Source organism: Anolis sagrei, chromosome 5 (genome assembly GCF_037176765.1).
Source record: "Anolis sagrei isolate rAnoSag1 chromosome 5, rAnoSag1.mat, whole genome shotgun sequence".
Lineage (NCBI taxonomy): Eukaryota > Metazoa > Chordata > Lepidosauria > Squamata > Dactyloidae > Anolis > Anolis sagrei.
In genome coordinates, this window is record NC_090025.1 from 62,563,765 (window position 1) to 62,586,351 (window position 22,587).

Genomic DNA, 22,587 nt, shown 5'->3' on the forward strand with positions numbered 1-22,587 from the left:
GCTCAAAGGGTGTTATAACAAGGCTGTGAAGCCAAGTTTGAAGAATGTCTCATGGTTGTTTTTAAACCTTTGTTCCAAATTACAGGCTTGTCAGTTAACAGATGAGCAAGTGCATCACTTGGTGAAAATGACTCGCGATTTCACGCTACTGTTTTATAAGGTAAGGAAGAAAATGGTTTCCTGAACAGTCTAGGTGGGAAAAAAACCACATTAAAATGTAAATGATGACCATGTAGCCTTCCAGTAAAAATATTTAAAACTTTGAATATAATATTAAATGGATTCTTCTCTCCCTGCTTGATTGAAACCAGGATGAAAAGGCACTTGAACCTTTTAATTTTTCTTGGACACAGGGGTCTTGTTAGATTTACATGGCAGAAAGAAATATCCTTGTTAGAGCTCTCTTACTAGACAATCCAGGTAAAGATTAGAATGAGGTAGAATTAAATGATTCAGCACTCCCAGGAATCAACTTTCTTTTGTTGAAGAAAGCACATTTAGAAGAAAGGGTTGTGATTTGCTCATCAAGATATTATTTCGCTGAAAAGGTATACACTTACATTCATATATGTGTATTTATATTTGATTTCCCCATTGACATTTTGAACTAGTTTGGTCCTATATGGGCTGCACTGTGTGTATTTTCTATCTAATTTTAGTGAACCCCCATTGATTGCAGTGAATGAAATAACTATCCCATAAAACATGCCAGTGTATCTGAATTATAATCAGAAAGCTATACTGTTTGGAAGCTGAAAAGACAACAATGATAGGAAAATACTGATATGCTTGCTTTTCTTTATTTGAGGGGAAGGTGAAGTAGTCGTAGTCCAGGCAAAACAAAGCACAAGATATGATTTACTGAGCTGCAGTTCCTATCATGTCTGACATTTTTTCATTCTAACTGTGTCTGGTGGGAGTTGCAGCCCAAGAACATTGGAATTGCTGTTTTTTTTAAATGTCAGGAGTAACTCGAGAAACTTCAAGTCACTTCTGGTGTGAGAGAATTGGCTGTCTGCAAGGATATTGCCCAGAGAACGCCCAGATGTTTGATGTTTTACCATCCTTGAGGGAGGCTTCTCTCATGTCCCCACATGGGGAGCTGGAGCTGACAGAGCTCAACCCGCTCTCCCTATCGGTCAGCAGTCCTGCCGGCACAAGGGTTTAACCTATTGCGCTACTGGGGGCTCCTGGAGTTGCTGATGGCTCCCCAGGACTAATACAGAGCTTTCAAGTTTAGACAACTTGGTAATGGAATTGGCAGGCCGCACAAACATATACAGTGTTTACATTTTCCTCCTTTCTCTCTTCTGTTTTGTTTGTTTTGTCTCCAGTCAACAATAAACATGGTTTGAGAGTAGCGGCATCTTTAGCTTTCCGAATCACATGAATAATAATTTTCTGTTCCTAGTGTCGCAAGACTGGATCAGCATTGTATAAACATTACAAAGTGTACAAACGGCCCAATTGTGGCCAATGTGGAGCAAAGATCACAGTGTGCCGTTTTGGAGAGAATAACAGAATGACATACTTTTGTCCTCAGTGTCAAAAGGACAACCCACAGTGTGTGGATCCCAGGTAAATTGTTTAAAACCATTGTTTACCATCTTAAAACATTTTCCCAAACCCGTTCAGTATTTTGAGAAGCACAGCTTCTCAAGTAGTCCTTGTACAACCTCAGCATCGAAAATCAGTCTTCTAATCTTCCATGGTCTTTTATATATCCCTGCAATTCACTCTTTTTGACACATTCTCCACCTTTCCATTACCAAAATGGACAAAATATGTAGAACGTTGACAGCTACAGTGAAAATACTCAAATTGAATTGCTCTTCTTTGCATTTCTTATACACACTTACAGGCAAGTGAGACTTGGTTCTGAGGAAATGCATGGCATTGAGTTGTAAAATCCTCAATACTTTTTCTTTTGTTTCAAAACATTGCTTTTTTCTCACTTGGACATAGTGGTTACTTTTCAGTAATGTGTGGATTTCCCCCCTGCTCCCATGCTGAAACAGTAAGATGAAAAATGAATTCATTTGCTGTAGGAGTCACACAGGCATCCTTTTTATTGTTCTTGTTTCTTGTATGCAAAATAACAAAGACAGCAGGATTTCAGCTTGTTAAGCCGTAGAAGAAGAGTATCTACTGAAATCACCAGGGAAGACACTTTTGTTGAGAATATTTCTCTCATATTGAGAGAGAGAAATGTGCTATTTTATAACCAGACAGTGTTTATTCATGAAAAGGGAAAGGATTTCAGGAAAAACCCATTCTAAGTGCCAAGCTGCATCATACCAAAGACCCATCTTGTTCCAAACATTCTGGGAAGTCTATAAAACAGGACGGAAGAAAAAGAGCTGACTTCCACTATTTTCTAATGCAGATTGAGCATGCCTTATCTGAAATGCAGGAGATCAGAAGTGTTTGGGATTCTGTGGGATTTTGGAATTGCTATATTTACACACACATGCATAATGAGCAATCTTGGGGATGGGACCCAAGCCTAAACCCAAAAGTCATTAATGTTTCATATACACCTTAAGCACATAGTCCGATAGTAGTTTTAAACAATATTTTAACACTTTTTGCAGGAAATCAAGTTTGTGTACATTGAACCAGAAACCGAACAGTTTACTATTTCAGCCGCCCATGTAGATAATTTTGGATAAGGAATGCTCAACCTGCAACAAGTACTTCAAGGGCCTATAATCACCAAGCCTCTTTTTGTGACAAAATGAATACATTTTGTCACAAAAATCCACTTTTCTGTCAAATTAAGCTTGTCAGGCTTGTACACAACTGATAATTGTGGTTTGACAGTATCAAAGAATAAGAGTTGAATTGCAAGATGGGCACATGGAGCCCAATAAAGTTCACTCCTACATACATTTCTCTAGTTTAGGTATGTAAACTACAGGTGTTGCTGAACTGAAGTTCCCAGGATTCCTCACCACTGGCCATTGGGAACTCAGTTCAACAACAGCTGGATGCAGGACAGTTCCAAACGACTCTAGCTGGATGAGGAATCTTGCCAACAAGCAACTGCTATGTACATAATCCTCTAGCTTGATCCACCCATTATCATATTTTCCTTATAAAAGACCATATGATTTTCAATCTAGCTTATCCTTGAGTAGATGTGTTTAAGACTACAGTGATGACAAAAGTTTGAGATAGGAAAGTAAGAACATTTTAATGCATGAGTGGAAGAAGCATATGAAGTCCTTCCACAAACCTCTCCCAACTATTTTCAGAGTTCTGAATCAGGGATAGTGAATGTGTTGTCTGTAGATTCAACCCAATTTATTAAAGGTTCACAGAAGCTTTTGACAAGGACTTTCCCCTGAAGCCTTATACCCTTGGAGATCGATAGAAAGAACAAGTATGCCATTTAGAAAGAAGGGGAACCCATACTATTGTCTCCTCTGATCATAAATAAGGGCAACAAATGCCTTTGTGTACCAATAGAAGAGATGAAAGGGATGAAAACCAGGTGTGCATTGAACTGATGCTTCCAGCAGTTGATTCAGTCCTAAGGATAAGATTTAGCCAGATCCTAGAAGTCCTGGCTGAATATAATTAATTTTTCCCTTCTATTCATGTGGGGAACAGTGTGAAGGAGCATAGTTGTTTGCTTCTATATGCATGCACAAATGTGCAGCCAAGAAGCCAGCAATGTATGTAACCATCAGGAAAGGTTTGGTTGATATGACATTATGGATATTTGATCACCAAGGGTTTTGAAATCTAATTTATAAAATATTTATAACATTTTGAATATTTATGACAATTTTTTAAATCCCATTTCAGTATTGACTCATTTAGCCCTCTCCCTGCTACATGATCCATAAAAGTTGCTGAAACAAACCAGTTAGCCTTAAAGTTTCCACAAATCCCTTTTCCCCATTTTCTTTCCCTACTTACTATCATAGTTAATTATCAACATGAATTGGTATGAGCAAATATACTTCACTGTTTTGAAAGTAAGAATGTTCCCATCTCATGAATCAAATGAGATGTTTGGAGTCTTGACAAATGGGTTGGGTGGACAAGCCCTTAAGGCAAAACAGGGACCTTCTGAGCTAGCAAACCCAGCAGCAACCCTCTTCCTACTGATGTCCAAGTCATTAAAGACCAGGCTCCATGCAACCCCAGCAGAACACAACTTTCAGAGCAAACCTCTCCAAATGTTAACAACAATTTCCCCTTTCCTTCATCGCCCAGCAACCTGCCAGGAAGAAATAGTTTAATTGGCTGGGCCTACTGCAGGGGGTCATGTTCCAAGGAACAAGTTGCTCAGAAATCGGAAGAAGAGTGGTCCTGTATGCTCTGCACTCTCATAAACAAGCCTTCTGTCAAAATCTGTGATGCGTGTTTGACTCCAAGGCCTGAAGGTAAGCATTGACAGGGTGTGTATGTCTGCATGTATGCCATTGTAACATATCACAACTAAGCAGGTGGTCTGGAACTTTGTGTTATTTCTATTCTTGAACACGACATACAAATAATATGCATGGTGTACGAGTGTGTGTTCAAGATTGGAAATAAAAGTAGTTTTCAAGCCATCTGCACAGTTTGTAGACAATTTACAGCATACATTGTATATATTAAGATTGATCCTAAATTTTGTGTGTTCCCCTGGTTTAGATACTGCTTGCTATAAAGCAGTGATTCTCAACCTGTGGTTCCCCAGGTGTTTTGGCCTACAACTCCCAGAAATCCCAGCCAGTTTATCAGCTGTTAGGATTTCTGGGAGTTGAAGGCCAAAACATCTAGGGACCCACAGTTGAGAATCACTGCTGGAAAGTTTCAACCTGAAATCAGTGTGGCCATTTTATATTTATATTGAAGGCTTCTCAAACCACATAAATGATATAGTGAGATAGATTCAGCCTGTAGGCCTTGCAATTAAGACATGTGTGCTAACATGACAGATTTTTCTTACTTTCTTGCTTCAGTCCTCTGTATTACCTGAGAACCAGTTTTAGTCTCTCTGACCTTAAAATTTCTTGTGAAGGTTGAACAAGGGAATGGTCCCCTTTTACAATTCTGCTGATGGAAGCGAAGGACTGAAATCCATCCTCCGCCCCCTCCCATTATCCCTCCTCCGCCCTCTCCCATTATCCCTCCTCTGCCCCCTCCCATTAGATATGACCCCGAATTATGGGACTTGTAATATTTATCTGCCAGATATTTCTTAATGTGGCATTGACTACTACAGGCTTTAGTCGAACATTGCTGTAGTTAGAGCACCATCAGTGAACAGACAGGCCTTAGCAACTTATAAGATTCAGCTGTCTCAGTCGGGGATGGAGACAGGCTCAATCTACACTGCCATATAATGGAGTTCAATGCAGTTAAACCAGGCATGGGTAAACGAAAGCCTAGGGGCTGAATGTGGCCCCCTGGGCACTTACGTCAGGCCCTCTTTATTTTCCCTATCTTGGTATAAGGACACTGTGGCCCACTGAGTCCTTATGCCAAAAACATGGAGGAGGAAGGTACATAGCACTTGAGAGCCCTCTGGAGTGCCCTCAGCCACTGTGTGTCTCACTCTCCTCCTGGCATATGGATGGTGTAAATCAGGGGTTCTCAAACTAAGGCCCGCGGGCCGGATGCGGCCCTCCAAGGTAATTTACTCAGCTCCTGGTCTAAACGTTAGACTTAGGGTCACCCTAAGTCTGAACAACTTCAAGTCACACAACAACAACCTGAATTAACTTGACTATCTGATCAGCCAAAAGCAGGCTCACCATTCCCATTGAAATATTGGTAAGTTTATGTTGGTTAAAATTATTCATCATATTAAATACTGTTTATCAGTTTATCAGCTGTTAGTTTTTCTGGGAGTTGAAGGCCAAAACATCTAGGGACCCACAGGTAACACTTTGTATTTCTAGGTGCAAAGATCACTGCAGATGCAGACTGTAGCCAGGAAATCAGAAGACGCTTACTTCTTGGGAGGAGAGCAATGTCCAGTCTCGATAAAATAGTAAAGAGTAGAGACATCAGACTGGCAACAAAGATCCGCCTAGTCAAAGCCATGGTATTCCCTGTAGTCACCTACGGATGTGAGAGCTGGACCTTAGGGAAGGCTGAGCGAAGGAAGATAGATGCTTTTGAACTGTGGTGTTGGAGGAAAGTTCTGAGAGTGCCTTGGACTGCGAGAAGATCCAACCAGTCCATCCTCCAGGAAATAAAGCCCGACTGCTCATTGGAGGGAAGGATACTAGAGACAAAGTTGAAGTACTTTGGCCACATCATGAGGAGACAGCAAAGCCTAGAGAAGACAATTATGCTGGGGAAAGTGGAAGGTAAAAGGAAGAGGGGCCGACCAAGGGCAAGATGGATGGATGGCATCCTTGAAGTGACTGGACTGACCTTGAGGGAGCTGGGGGTGGTGACGGCCGACAGGGAGCTCTGGCGTGCACTGGTCCATGAGGTCACGAAGAGTCGGAGACGACTGAACGAATGAACAACAACAATTAAATACTGTATTGTACTTTCATGTTTTTTGCAGTAAAAATAATATATCTGCAGTGTGCATAGGCATTTGTCCATGTTTTCTCAAAATATAGTCCGCCCCCCCAACAGTCTGAGGGACAGTGAACTGGCCCTCTGCTTTAAAAATTTGAGGACCCCTGGTGTAAATGATCCTATCCTTATGCCGGGAGGATGACTCAAGGAAGGCACGTAGCAGCTGAGAGCCCTCTGGAATACACTCAGACATTGTCTGTCTTGCCCTCCTCCCAGTATAATGCCAAGAGGACCGCCCAAGGATAGGGGGAGGAGGATGGGAAAGAGGATTGGGGCAGTTGTTGCATGTCCTGCCTTCCTCCTACCATAAGGATGGGACGAGCAGCCCTGTCCTTATGCTGGGAGGACAACTTGAGGATGACCTGGGCCCTTACCTGCCCTGCTTCCTCCTAGCCCCGTCCTTTCCTGGGTCCTCCCCACCCTGCGTGTGCCCGGTCCCCCTCCCTCCTGTCCCAGCCTACCCGGTTGGACCCACAATGTGGCCCCAAGATAAAAAAAAGTTTGCCCATGCCTGAGTTAAACTGTATTATGAAACTGCATTATGTGACATGTAGATGGGACCCCGGTCCTTCTTTCTTTTATCTAGGTAAAGTTTTTTGGAGAAAATAAAAATGGGAATTGGTTAAGAAATGGCCCTTGAGTAGATGTATGTGTTCTTAGAATCTGAATTATAAACCCAGTAGCCTGTTGTCTGAGGGAACAACTGCTTGTGCTATAATGGCATGTTCCTTTTGTAACTCAAATATATACTTTCACAGCTGTTAGCCCATCCTATGCCTTATGAATTATTCAATTGAACCTTTGTACTTTTTGCAGATTTCAGCAACTTCGTGAATTGTCAGACCAAATGTTTCATATACAAAAATGGAATATATAAGGAGTAAAAAAACATTTTTAGCTGGAAGGGACAAATGTTATCCTCCATTCTGTTGGTATTTCAAAGACAGTGGAAGTCTCTGTGCCTGGGAAGTGTTTAAGTGCTTGACTAAAAATATGATTTTAACTATGTGCTGAGATCTGTAAAACCAAACTTTTCAGGAATATTTGCAGAACCTGTTAGTTGGTTGCCACAAACTCCATTCTCTTGGTAAAACAGGACTTTTCATTTCTCCATCAGGAATGCTGAGATTCAAATAGATAGTTTTTTTTCTTCAATTATTTTTCTGCTTCTTTTTTCTGTTCTTTTTTCTTTTTCATATCTTTGTGTTTCTACCGGACTGCTCCTTATCCTTCGAACAGCTTCCCTTCTGTAACCCACAAGACAGTTCTCCTTGAGGTTGGATTAATCTCACCTCCCTGCTTATCCAATCTCACTGACACCCCTCCTCTCCATCTGTTCATATTAGAAGCTGTAAATCTATGTCTTGGGAAAATTATTTTTGAACTACAACTCCAGAGTATTCCTGCCAACATGGCCTAGCCAAGCTGGCTGGGCAATTCTGGAAGGTGTTAGTCCTCAAAAAGTAACTTTTTCAAATCCTCTGTAAATTCCCATTTTGTTCCCCTTGCCCTTTCCTGTGCTGATGTAATATGGCTATTCTCCACAACAACTTTTTTTCCCGTGTCAGGGGCAACTTGAGAAACTGCAAGTTGCTTCTGCTGTGAGAGAATTGACTGTCTGCAAGGACATTGCCAGAGGATGCCGGGATGTTTTGATATTTTACCATACTTGTGGGAGGCTTCTCTCATGTCCACGCATGGGGAACTGTCAGAGGGAGTTCATCCGTGCTCTCCCTGGATTCAAACCTCTGACCTGTCGGTCTTCAGTCCTGCCGGCACAAGGGTTTAACCCATTGTGCCACCGGGGGCTCCTACAACATCTATTGCAGGAAGCTTGTTTGCACTTGTGTTTTTAGTGGCAGATCCTTTAAGGATCTTGAAGACTGGCAAATTCTGCTCCAATAGATTTAACTGACAGTAGAATTGCTTTCTGTAAAAGATGTATATCAAGACTAGAGAAAATATGGCTCTGGGCCTATATGTGGCCTTTCAAGTCTGTTTTCATAGTTGTTAAACCCTCCAGACTCCAATCTGATTGCACTTTTCCTTGCCCAAAAAGAAAAAAAGTGCACTGTCTTTCTTGGTAACCACCAAGAGCGGTACAATTCATCTTTTAAAAAGGCATAGCACCCCTTGGGTTGTTTAATTTTTTCTTTAAGAAACTAGAAATGAACTTCTGGCAATATATGCCATCTCCTGATTTTTTCCAATGGGAAAATTGATTCTCAAACCACTGCTGTCTTTATAAGTAATGATGAAATCACTCCATCTAAGTAATTTCTGCAGGGAAAGGAGGCTTCCACAGTGTGGTCCTTGATTGAAAGTCTGAATGAGTTGGAAAATTTATACCGACCTACACTAGAAATTGGGGTCAGAAGTTTTGGCTACCGACTATATCGGCAGTCAGTGTGTGATTCTGTTGTCTGCCAAAGTTGCTCTTGGCTGATTGTCTTCCGCTAAAATGCCAACCCCAGGAACTTAAAGATTTAGTCTGTTCAGAAAGTCAGATTTGCCAATTAACTTCTCTCCTGGAATTTATGCACCCAGCTGGTTGCCTAGAAGTTGAAGCAGACCTTATACTACAAAGGCAGAATAGCTTAGGACTTAAGAACAAAACCATGATAATGTTCTTTCACTACATCTTTCATTCCAGTTGTGAAGCTTTCAAACTATTATCAAAGTCCAGTGTCTTGTATCTGAAGACGTCTTTAAAATATGTTTAAATAAAGCAACTTTATCCTCCAAATCTTCATTTTAAAACATAGAATCCTTTTAAAAAAACTGTTGCACTGCAAATTATTTTCTCTCCAAGCACATAATTAATGCAACCCCCCCTTATTTCTGCTAATCTTCATCTAGCTTTCCTTTAATTCATTTATTAATTAATGCTTTTGAGATTAAGCTTTAACTGGAAATAGTCACACACATATCCCAAAGGAAAAAAGAATTTTTTTCATTCATTCTGAGCCTGTTACCAATTGGTGTGAACATCAGTGCCTTGCTATGGTGCTCAACCAAGACCTGTTGAACTGGCTGGATGTATCTTTGGATTCAAATGGGGATGGGCATTGACACAGAGCTCTCAGGTGACTAAATTTATTTATTTATTTTGTGTCAAAAGCATTGCATAAATAAATAAGGAAGCACAAGCAGCTAAATAGTTTTAGACCAAAAATGGGCAACAGCGACAGCTTTGTCTCTAGCTTTAAACAATTCTTCCTCTGTGCATGAGGCAGGGCTTTGTGGGCAAGCACACAGTTGCTGAGTTGTTTGTTCTGCTCCGCAAGTGCACAAGGTGAAGGATTCTTCTAGGTAGTGCCAGGTAGTCTTTTGATCTGCCAACTCCACTTCTGAGTCTGTTCAGGGACTTCCAAGTTGCCCATTCTTGGCCCCCCTGAAGGCAGACCCTCCTGGGGGGCCATCCAGTTGGGATTTCCTGATTTTGCTGCCCACAGGGATATTCTTGCTGCTGTTGGAGGAACATTTAGAGGAGTGGTGTTTCTCATGAAAACTTTCCTTGATTTAAATCTACTGGGAGGAAGCTGATAGCCATACAGGGGGTGGCTTTCACCATGTTCAACCTTATTTTACTCGCAGCAACTTCCCATTGCACATGGGGGGGGGGGGGTCAATGCCAGCTAGCTTATAAAGTCTATCAGCAGGTGTAGGTTTAAGACATCCTGTGATTATTCTACATGTCTCATTCAGTGTTATATTCACTTGCTTTGCATGGGCAGATTTGTGCCAGACAGGGCCAGTTGAGTAAGACAAGGCCAGGGCTGATGTTCTTATTAATTTTTGGTCTGCATCCCATGCGCTATTTCCACAGGATGTTATAGCGTGCAGCTACTTTTGCTTAGTGTTCACACAGTGTTTTCTAAATGTTCAATTTAAAGTGACACCAAGATATTTAGGGTGTTCAAGCTATGTATGAAGCTTATACTTGGACAGAAGAACAGGATCCCAACTACTATGTCTGCCACCCAGCTCCCTCCCTCAGTTTCCAGTTTCTCCATGCTGTGCAGGGAGGTCCATAAAAGCAGTTTATTTGTGCTCATTTCAGGATTGGTAAAATCTTATGAGCTATCCACATTTTGCTTTATCGCATCCAGCATTCTTACTCTGTTCAAGGGATCATGAACAGAACAGATTTTTTTTTCTGTTTAGAATGGATTAACTCAGGGGAGATTTAGGGTATGAGATTGGTGTATGTTGACCTGCTTTTCTACTCTAGGGATGGATCATGGATTGCATTAAGCCCCCATGGAACCTGGGGAGACCACAACCCAATTATTACTGCCTGTGTTCCTAACCTCATTCTCTGAATTAAAAATAATTCATAGCACTCTGCCAACCTGGGTTGCTGTGAGTTTTCCAGGCTGTATGTCCATGTTCCAGAAGCATTATCTCCTGACATTTCAGCCACATCAATGGCATGTCACTCATTTTAGGCCGCTAAAGGCCTTCCTTGAGAAGCTTTTCTTGAAAATAGGAAAAGACTAAAAGTCAGATTGCTTGCATATTTGAGGAAACGCCAAAGTGACCTTCCCCCATTGCCCTAAAATGTGAGGCATTTCCCCCTTAAAAATCTTTGGGGAGCTACATGTAGCCTAAGAGTCATATTTACCCACACCTACTCTGCCCTCATTACATCCTAATTCTTGATGACAGATGCCTGGAAAGGAGTTGCATCTCCATTGCTACGTCAGAATTTGTACCACTAATACCTGTGATTATAGTAATACCTAGTATGCTATGAAGACATTACATTGGCTAATGCACATTTTGGTGCCTCAAATGTTAGACATGTTTTTGAGTATATTTGACCTGCAGATCCCAAAAATGGCACCAGTTTTCCCCTATCAGCTCAAGTTTTTGAAATACATAACATATGCCATCTACTGGTCTACACCTGCTCACCCATAGTAAACCACGATAATCATAACTAAGAAACTGGAGTTGATGTGGCCTATCCAATGCAATTTTCTGAATCACTGCCCCAAATAACCTCAGAAATGGACCCAAAACCCAAGACACCAAGAATTTAATTATTTTTTTCCTGGTCTGTGATATTAAAGTATAATTGTAACTGGGGAACACGCAGCGAGAGGACGCAAAGAAGATGCTAACTAGACTGTCTTCTGTTTCTTATATTTATTTTAAGTTCCCAGATGGCAAAATAATGAAGATTTATCAAGCTTTAACAGCGATTTAGTGAAGTATCCATGTAACAACTTTGAAAAATCAAGAACAGAAATAAAGATCAACAGGAAAACTGCCTTTGGGATAACAACACTGGTACTGACAGATTTTGCAAGCATATCTACTCAACCAAAACATAATGGAAGTGGAAATCTAACTTCAGATGGAAGCTGTCTGCGTAGTTCTTCACAAAATGATTATAACCCTACCTTCCACTTTGGAGTAAATAAACCAGGAACGTTTCCCTATCAATATAAATCTGCAACGCCGGCACAGAAGAAACAGAGGACTGATTACTCACCTTCATCTGTTGGGCATATCAGTGAGAATTTCACAACCAGGTTTGTTATTTCCAGATCTAACAAGGCTCCTGTGATATATATTTAATTGAGCACAAATTCAAAACTAGAAATTGATAAGCTATATGGTGCTTGTAAAAAACAACATTTGTTCTTACTTATTGAAGCGATTCAGTATAAAAATACATTTTATCAAATAGATATGGTACTGTATGTATACTCATACTGTACTGACTCATGAAACAGCTTCACCTTCTGCTACATCTGTATGCACCATTGTGTGTCTGTGGCTCAACTTACAAGATCAGACTAAATTGGCAATTTGTTTGCAAAAGTTAATAACTATAAGCTAGTAGGTTAAAGTGTTGTGAGGATCACCTTTCATTCCACTTTGTCTCTCTGGAGGAACACATACAAACTCCACTCACTCCACATGCTTGGTTTTCCATGCATTAATTAAAACATGGTTTGCAACAAGCCTTTATCCATTAATAGATGGCCTCTTTTGAACTCTGAATTCCTTAAACACCACCCTTGTGCAGTTCTCTCCAGGATCTTTTGTGGTCCTTTCAAAGCAGTTGGGTTGTACAAAGGTGTTCTCTTTTTATAAAAAGAACTAAGACTCAAAATGAGGGCAGTTTTCCTCATGACCTGCCTCTCAACTTTGCAAAAGAGAGGACACCTATTGTGAGTTGGATGGCAGTCACCAGCCACTTAGCTTCACCTATTTATATTCTTTGAAGGTATGAAAAGGTTCCCAGAAGCTCAGTCTCTACAAAGATGTCCACTTCATCCATCTAAAATATGGTACACAAAACTGAAACATGGGTGCATTACATATGGATTTTGTGTGGAGTTACAAACCCAATAATAATGATAATGATAATAATCTTTGTTTGTATTCCACACTATCTCCCCAAAGGGACTCAGAGCAGTTTCCATGTAAGGCAAACATTCAATTGCCAGACAGAAACCATACAGACAATTACATCAAAATAGGTACATACGACAATATAACACAACCTAATTAGACTTAACAAAATAACAAAAATTGAAATCATAAAATACAAAAGATTCTGCTAAAACACACTAAAGATACAAATATTAAGAACCCATTTCATTGTGGCTCCATCAGTAGAAGTTCAACAAAACCAAGGGCCATAGTTACAAATGGATGTGGCCAACTATAAAAGGCCTGGGCATGGGATAGTGTAAACAATAAATCATAGGGCCAGGGAAGTGGATGAAATGCAGGACAGAGTTTGGCCTATGGACTAATCATTCTCAAAAACTTACTGGAAGATCCAGGTTTTCAAATCTCTATGAAAGGAGGACAGTGTGTGTGTGGGGGGGGGGGGGGGGTGGGGGGGGGGTGGTGGTCTGCCTAATCTTCCTGGGGAGGGAGTTCCAAAGTCTAAGAGCTACCACTGAGAAAATCCTCTCCCTCTTTGCCACCAACCATGCTCATGATGATGGAAGCGAGAGGAGGGTCTCCCTGGCAGATCTTAGAGCCTGCGCCGGTTCATAGGGGAAGATGCAACCCTGAAGATAGGCAGGGCTCGAAACATTTGTAGGTCATAACCTGCACCTTGAATTGGGGCCACCAACTTTATCAGCAACCAGTGGAGTTGCTTTAATACGGACATCATATATTCCCTAAAGTTAGCTCCAGTTAAAAGCCTGGCTGCAGACCTTTGTACCAATTGCAGTTTCCTGGCCCTCTTCAAAGGCAGCCCCACATAGAGTGCATTGCAGTAATTCAATCTGGATGTAACCAAGGCATGGACCACCATGCCCAAGTCTATTTTCTCGAGGTATGATCGCAGCTGGTGCACAAGCTTTAACCGTGCAAAGGTCCTCCAGGCCAGCTGAGCATCAAGCATCAGCGCTGAATCCAGGAGGACCCCCAAACTGTGGGCCTGTGTCCTCAGGGGCAGTGTAACCCCGTCAAGCACAGGGTGCCACCCAATACCCCAATTAGCCTCATGACTGACCAGGAGGACATCTGTCTTGTCTGGATTAAGCTTCAACTTGTTAGCCCTCATCCAGTCCATCATGGTTGCCAGGCACTGGTTCAGAATAAAATTTGGGAGAAGCAGCCACTAATGTGACTTCAATTGTTGTCCTAAAAGATACAAGGACTCTGTATCACTTTACAAATGAACTAATTTTGTTGTTGCATCAACTCTTGTGAGCCAGAGCACTATATTTCAAGTGTACTGCGTGTGTGCGTGCACGCTTTGAATACAAAGAAAACTAGGAGGTGAGGCTAAAATATAAGAATTATGTATAATAGCAAATACATCACAAGAATGTACAAATAAATAAGAAATTTCGTATGGATGATGTGATTCACTCCTGGCACTCACAGATGATGAATAGGTATGGCAAAATTGACAGTATAAACAAATACCTCAATAGAGACCATTTTTTTCAGTCTTTAGAAATGAACTCCCAGAATTCATGGGATTAGAGTTTCATGATGCCACACTGGATCGTGCTTTCCAGCTTAGTAGCTTTGCATAGTTAATTTCCTTTTCAAAAGGCTGTGTTGATTTGTTTAAGCATCGTGACCTCCAGGTCATCTGCAGAATGTCTGGGAAGATTACAGCATTCATCCACTGATTTCAGTGTGTTATCATTTTTAATGCTTGGTTCATTTATTATCTTGAAAAGTCTGACCTGACCTGATTTGGCCTATGCAAATGGCAGGAGGATGACATTGCCAGGTAGCAGAAATCATGCTAGAAAATACACAGATCAACCAGTCAGTGGTACAACTGTAATAGCAAGAAAGGGGGAAGAGTGAGGTAATTGCCAAAGACACTTATGAAATATGTTCCTTATTCAAATAACAGAAATATAAAAGAGCAGTTGCAAAAAGTCCCTATAATATACACTGGAATATACAATGGAAGGGCAGTATTTGCAGTATGGAACAAAGCTGGAGTGTGGCATATGAGCAAGAGACCTATGAGCTTTTGTGGGGACAATTGGACCTGTACACATGCCATGTCTGTCATTCAGTTTGCTCCCTGAAAACCCCAAAAGGAGACAAGGGATGCCATAGCACTTTGATATTAATGAGCACTGGAGAGATGCTATTGCTCTGTTTCTTGAACTTGATCTCTATCACACTTGCCAAAAAAAGATTGGCTGCTACTAAATCAAAGTAACGGAAATTAATTTTATTCCAGAAACCTTTCTACAAAAGAAAAAGTTACTTTCCTAGTGATGCTAACAGCAGAAAAAAAATGAAGCTTCCCTGACAGCTTCATAAAATGGGCGGGCTCCACTTGGGGCCTTATATACTTGAGGAGGGGGAGGTGGAGCCACGAGGAGGATACATTTGTTTGAGTTTTTCTAGAAGGTTCCGAAGCTGGCCTGCGCTGGCGCAGGAATACCATAATGTGTGAATTCACAGGTAACTACTCAGGAAACCACGGTTACAGGTAAGCAACCTTCCATTCTCTGCTTTGCCGGCAAGACTTTCCCTTTGCTGGAATATGACTGGGATAATTAAAGTAGCTTTGATTAAAGACCATAGAAAATGGTTTCTGAAACAGACAAGTAGGTAGAGATCCCCATGGTCTGGTTTAAGATGCTCATCATTACTCCAGGAAGGGGGAAATATAATTGGAAGGAACTGGACTTCTAGTACATATAGCTGCTGCCAATACAAGATGTCTCTTAAGCTCCATGAAAAGCATGGGATTTTTTGCTTGCAGTGCTAGGCTAGAAAATGCCATTTGGGGGACTTTAAATTTATTGTGTGCACTTCATGCCAGTTGTCTGGTTATTCAGCACTGAATCCTTCATTTTTTGCTTTAAGAAAAAAAAGTAAGGTAGCCTTTTTACAAGGGGAAGGTGCATTATTGGAAGGAAAGACTTTGCGTGGCTTGGAAGAAGGCAGAGGGGCAATCCTGAAAGTGAAGCTGGTAGTTTTGTGGTAACTATTCTCTTTAACTTGATGCAGGGTTTACTTTGTAACCTGTCATTACAGAACACCTCCAGATAATATGACAGATGGTCCTTGTCCATTAAGCACTACCAGTCCCTGCTGCAATAAGCACAGCCGCTTCTGTGTTCTCCGCGTCGTGAGGAAGGATGGAGAAAACAAGGGCAGGCAATTTTATGCCTGCCCTTTACCTAAAGAAGCCCGATGTGACTATTTTGAAGTACGTACAATTATAGTACACTTTGCCAGCACCTGAAAAAGTACAAATCCATGATTGCCCATAGATTTTACTAATTCTTTCTTCGTTAACATAATGGAAAATGTATTACTGTGATGCCGACTTTGTTTAAAGAGGCACTCAGAACAGGATGAATTAGTTACCACTATGAAATGATTTTCTGCATGAACCATATTGAGTCATGGATTTTTAATTCATGGTTTGCAGCAATTTACTTTCTTTTATTTACTACAATGTAGGAAATGACTTGCCGACTTAGTGATAGTCCTTGTCTCCATGGTCAGTAATGTAGTCCCTCTTCAAACCATACACAACTGCAACTCTTGCTACTTAGCTGAAGAGCTACAAGATGAGGCTGTGAGTTGTAGGGATTTTTTCTCACACATTTAGCTAATCATCTAAGAATCTATGACATTAGCTGGTGAATGCCATATTTTGAACAACAATCCTTTATTTTGGACCATTCTGTCGGGGGCTTCTGGCAGTTGAACTCCAAAACATCTGGACAACCAAAGGTCACCTTTGATCTATAGAATTCCAACGGATTAGTTCCCTGGAGTTCTGTGTAGAAAGAAGGCCAGCGTGAAGTGCCCCCTTCACAAGAGGCATCAATTTCTCCAGTTCTTATTTATATCTAGATGTTTGCTAAGGAGAAGGTTCTTTTCCCATTTACCCATTCTTCCTCCCCCCCCCCCCCCCCAAATACAACAATAATGAGTTGCTGTGGTTCTACAGATATTTTGGATATCAATTATCATAATCCTCAACTATTGGTTATATTGGTCAGAGATGAAGAATATTGTAGACAATGGCTGAGTCTACAAGCATTCAAATAATCTATGGTAAACTGTTCTGGAGCTGTCCCAGTGTAGCTCAGGAGCATCCCTGGTGCTCTTATGGTAACAAGTTTTCTGACAGAGCGGAAAATGGAGTTGCCACTTCTATTTCACCAGCCAGAAGTTCCTTCACAGAGGCTTACTGGAGACTTCTACCTATTACATGGCTGGGAGTCCTGTCGTGATCTCATCAGAAGCGACATCATCAGTAAGCCTCTATGAGAGAGCAGCTTCTGGCTAGCCACAGCTATGGATCTGTTGTATACTGGATCAGACAAGATCCAGCTTGGTCAAGCTTCCTCATCTCTAAAAATCTGGGATGACTTCTGAGCTTCCTAGAAGCTCCATAATAAATCTCATTTCCCCTTTGCATCAGATTAATGACTTTTACTACAAATCCAGGCGTACCCCACAGCAGTCCCACAGTAAATCCGCTTCATTTGGACTAGGTATGACATGGGGGGAAAAAACCCTCTGGAAGTGCACAGTTGCTTTTGCTGTAAAGCTTTGTTCCATTTAATAGCTAAAGCCAGCATCACTTTCCAGCCTGTAGATCAAATGATAGAAAAGCTTGCAATCATTGCCTTTCTTCTTGCTAGATGTCTATAATGCATATCGTTTCTGCAGAAAAAAAGGTAGCAGCTCAACAACCTCCTTGAAAAATTCCTTCCACAAGACAGAACTTCTGCAGAAGTGGAGCAGAGAGCCACAGCCTTAGTGTCTCTGAAAGTTCTGAAAAGAGCTTTTGGTTGTAACTAGGGAGTCTTGTGACATTGTTTAGGAGTCCAATTTCTTCCATTGTGTTTAATCTTTGCATGGAGATAACTTCTGAAAGGGGCTGAAGTGTCCTTCACATGTTGCCGAGATTGGGCCGGATTGCCCAATGCAAGAAACAGGAACTATTTTCTGGCCTTTTTGTTTTCTGTTAGCTCACTCTTGACATTGGTCTCTGCTGTGCAGTGTGGTAACTAATGTAACAGTATTGTTTTGACCTTCAGATTCTAAAAGGGAAGGCACATGAGAGCTTGGGGAAGTGTGATCAATTACACTAGGGCCACGGGCTATCAGAACTTTACTTGGACAAATTAGACCTGTGTTGCTTCAGATAAAACTGTCCTCTTACAAAGTCAAACCACTGGAGTTCAGGAAAGTGTTTAGCCTGGTTATTATTGGTTGCCACCTACCTGACAGAATTAAAGAAGAATTTCTTGTCACCAATCTAACAGAGAAGCTTGGCTACAACATCTAGTGTTAAATGAAAATGCTTTCTTCCTACAGTGGGCAGACCTGCATTTTCCTTTCTGCAATCATGGGAAGCGCTGCATTATGAGGACAGTGTTGAAGATTGGTCCTAATAACGGAAAGAATTTCTTTGTGTGTCCTCTGGGGAAGGATAAGCAGTGTGACTTCTTTCAGTGGGCAGAAAATGGTCCAGCAATGAAGATTATCCCAGGATGCTGAGCTGTTCCTCTCCAATACACCATCTGACATTAATCTGCTCAAACTGTGTGTACTATGCTGCTCTTCTCTGGGAGATGTTTTAAGAGGGTTATGATCAAGTGGCATTTTGTGATTGCAAATCCATCTAGATGATGTATTTGAAGACGCCTTCTTTTGTTCCTCCTTTTAAACTATTTCTGCTGTTTTGTAGTGTATGATCTAACACCAGAACCTCTCAGGTAGCAGCATTAGTAGACTTAAATAGGCATTAGCAAAATATCTTTTTGTCGGCCTTGGTTCTTAACCTTGACCCAAATCTTTAGGAATAATAGAACTGCATGTCTTGGTTGTTTCTCACCATGTATCTGCAATCTATCAGTGAATATACAGGTCTACCCATGTCATTTGCCCTTCAACACTTTTCCGTGATCTTGGTTATGTTTTCCATAAAAGTTTTAACACAATGCATTTAAGATGAATGAATTTTAATATACTTTGTAATCAGTTATGAAAGATTAATACAGGCAATAAAATGTTTCAAACAATGATGAGACTTGGTTTGTTCTTAAGGATAGTCTGTATGAGCTCACTGTGAAAGAAAAAGAAAACTATCCATGTAGGAACCTACCAAGTGTTATTGTTTTTGATGGATCTGTAGGTGACCTTGTTATTATTTATTTATTTATTTATTAGGGGTGCTTCTACCCCGCCCTTCTCAACCCCCTAGGGGGGACTCAGGGCGGCTTACAAAAAGGCACAATTCGATGCCTAACAATTACAAAATACAATACAATATACAATACACAAATTTACCATATAATATCACAGTTATAACTAATTAAAACAATCAAACAATATACTAGCATCAATAAAAACATCTTGTGGTCAATGTTCACCAAATCCAAGTCCGTAAACTTGGATTATGGTTGTTGCATAGTTTGGGCTTGACCTTATTTTTCTTCAGAGTGGAACTTGTAGTAAGAAATGTACATTTAGAAACAAATCAGATGACTCAATTTTAATGAAATCTGTTTCATCCAATATAGAATTAAGTATAGAGAACATTTTGATTTTGGTGCAGGTGGATAAACTTAAACTTTCTAGAGTGAACTATCAATTTGGATAATGAATAGCTGTACAGTTGTGGCAGAACTAATCTTTCTATTATCCCTCATAATTATGTGAGCTAGGGCTGATGGGAGTTGCAGTCTGACAATATCTTGAGTCAAAACTTACTCATTCCTAGTCCATAGGTTGCAAAGACTTTGAGTATCTTCTGATGTTTTGAGATTTATCCTGCCTCATTCAAAGAATCTTCCTAGAAAACCAAGTGGCATATTTCTGCATATGGACCTCCAGATGAACTGGTTTTTTTCCTTCTCAGGTTAAAAAAAAACATGCAAAAGGAAAAGGCAGAGTTCACCCACAGTGCCTTTTCACTGGTAATTCCAATATCCTTGGAAAAACCTTAACAATATCAAGTCGACCCAAATTGTTTAATCCTGTTCTCCCATCTAAGGTACAATGGAACCTCAACTTATGAGTGTCCCAACTTATGTGCAATTCAGGATATGAGCCGTCGCTTCGCAGGTTTTCTGTTTGGACTTGTGAGCAGCAATCTGAGTTACGAGGCTCCGTGCCCTGCAAGCAGGCCTTGCATAAAAAGGCCTTGTATGGGTCTAGTGCTTCCTCTCACTCTAGAGCTAACTCTTGTGAAGCTTGGGGTGGCTCTGTCATGAGAGGTAGCAGTACTGTGAGAATACCCACCATCTTGTGCAAGTCCACTCCTGAGGCACAGAGCCTCCTTCAGTTGCAGCTGGGTGTGCCGCTCACCCCAAGCCCAGCACAGGGCCTGCTCACAGCTGTCCTTCAGTGGGACAGTCGATGAAGAAGAGCCTCCTCAAGCCACGCAGGGCCTCCTCCATCAGGTACCGCAGGGAGGCCTCCAGTTCAGTTTTTGCGATGTACTGGCCCACAAGGCCTCAGGCGAGGGGTTGTTTTAATTAGTTTTGTGACCGAGCTCTGAAATGGAAACATTTCAATGCATTTCAATGAGGAAATTTAAGATAACATATGAATGTTTGAGTTAAGAGCTCAGCCACGGAACAAATTAAACTCCTAAGTCAAGGTGTCATAGTATCTGTGTAAAAGTATACAATGATACCTTGTGACATTCTATCTGTTAAAGTATTTAGGTTGCAAACTGTCCTTATTTGGCAGTAAGTCCTACTGAGCTTAGTAGGATTTTTTTTTTAGTAAAAGTGCATTGTGCTGTTACGTTTGCCGCATTTGTATGAGTTGGGGATCTCTCTTGAGTTTGAATCTGCCCTCTGTTTTATGTGAAATCTGTTAGCATTAGCTCCTTCAGTCACAACTAAATTACACTTCATCCTTATCTTGTCAGTCCACTTATTCAGCACTTAATAAGGCCATTTCCAACACTTAAATGACATATAGTGCTTTAATACCAGTGAAATGAGAATAATTGAAATCGTAATAGCTTAAAGTAGACACAAAGAATGTGTGTGACTCTTCAAAAATTGGGTTTTCTGAAGGTTCTCCCACTGTTGGCTATGCTGACCAAGGCTGGCAGAAGTTAAAGTTTAAAATCTGGAGAACCACATTGTTTTATTCCCTGACATAAAGCAAAGTCTCTCATGATATGATGAGCAGAAAGAGCTTTAAATGAACACAGAGCCATATATAAAGAGACAATTTTTCTATTGGGAGCAATCCTACGAGGAAGCATATCCTGTGCATTATCTGAGAAATGTGCTTTCTTTCCTCTAAATCCTTCTGAAGGATTTGTTTTCTTGATCAGACTCCGGCCTTCGACCTAAGCTCCCGTTTTTCTAAAATTAGGATGATGGTGAAGATTGCCTTGCAGACATGAACTCTACTGTATTACAAAAGAGAACTCTTTCAAAGGCACAACTGTTTTCATACCACAACATGGTTCATGTATTGCCCAAACAATGTAAGGTTTATATTTTTGTAAAAAAGAAAAATAAAGATAAGCTCAATTGGTTATGTTTTGTCTATAACCTACTACCTGTTGCATTTTGGCCTCATGCATTTGCTAAAGATTATCTGTCAAGAGTGAAAAAGAAGGCAATCCAAACGATGAGTATTACAAAACAAAATGCACAGAATTCTCTCTGAAACCAATTATGCCTGTGCTGTAGATTTGATAGTGTTTGGGGGATATATGCAAGAAAAAACAGCTAGTGGATGCCAAAAGCTGGAATTCAGGTGAAACTAAGTTAGAACTATACTCTACCATCAGTATTTCTTTGGTAGTTTGTTTTAATTAGCCCCTCCCGCCACATTTTAAACATGTTCATGGTCCTTCCATGGCTAAGGAAATTATTGATACACCTAAAAAGGAACTTCTGTCAAAATTAGGAGCTTTGTTGGTAAAGAAGAGCATATGGTACCCATTTAAGCCTGGTATATAAAGGGAAACTGATGAACAACCTTGTTGTATTTGGATTCTCCCTGAAGTCAGATCAAGAGGAATAATGGAAAGCCAAGTCTGTAGCAATGGGAGAAAGGCATGATGGAAATGGTGGAGATGAAAGCCTGTGAAATATTAGGTTTCAGGTACATGTACCTTTAATGGTAAGTAACTGGGTAACTAGTCAATCAGGTAATGTTGATCTATGCACCTGGATTTGACTACAAAAATGTAATTGAAAGAAATATTTGGAACACAGCTCACAATGGAAGACAAGGAAAACATCTGTACTATTTCCTGTAAATAAACCTTAGAATCCTATTATATTTGTTACCTTAGACACTGACTGCAGCAAAAAGGAAATATACACAACTGCAGAAGGACTAGCTGCAATAGAAGGAAACAGACTTGACACCTTGTTGTTTGAAGTCTCCCCATATTAGCAAAGAAAGAATAGAGGAAACTCTTTAGGTAGTCTTTCAGGGACCAACATATTCTAGAAAGATACACAAACTTTGTCACAGCTGGAGAAGAAATTGGTTGAATTAATACTTCTCTGTGGACTTGTCCTTCCTACCTTTGGCAATGAAATAGAGTGTGTTTTGCTTGGAAATTTT

At 40.6% G+C, this 22,587-nt stretch overlaps 1 protein-coding gene across 2 annotated transcripts in view; it reads left to right on the forward strand.

Annotated features, from left to right (window-relative positions):
• The window catches only part of NEIL3 (nei like DNA glycosylase 3), a 35,750-nt gene extending 16,691 nt beyond the window's left edge, over positions 1 to 19,059 (forward strand). For both annotated transcript variants that reach the window (XM_060778681.2, XM_067468730.1), the window contains exons 5-10: positions 86 to 160; positions 1,412 to 1,578; positions 4,228 to 4,397; positions 11,705 to 12,083; positions 16,045 to 16,219; positions 18,352 to 19,059. In XM_060778681.2, coding sequence (XP_060634664.2) covers positions 86 to 160; positions 1,412 to 1,578; positions 4,228 to 4,397; positions 11,705 to 12,083; positions 16,045 to 16,219; positions 18,352 to 18,534 — 1,149 coding nt within the window. In that variant the 3' untranslated portion in view covers positions 18,535 to 19,059. The remainder of the gene's footprint in view (positions 1 to 85; positions 161 to 1,411; positions 1,579 to 4,227; positions 4,398 to 11,704; positions 12,084 to 16,044; positions 16,220 to 18,351) is intronic.
• The last annotated feature ends 3,528 nt before the right edge of the window (positions 19,060 to 22,587 follow it).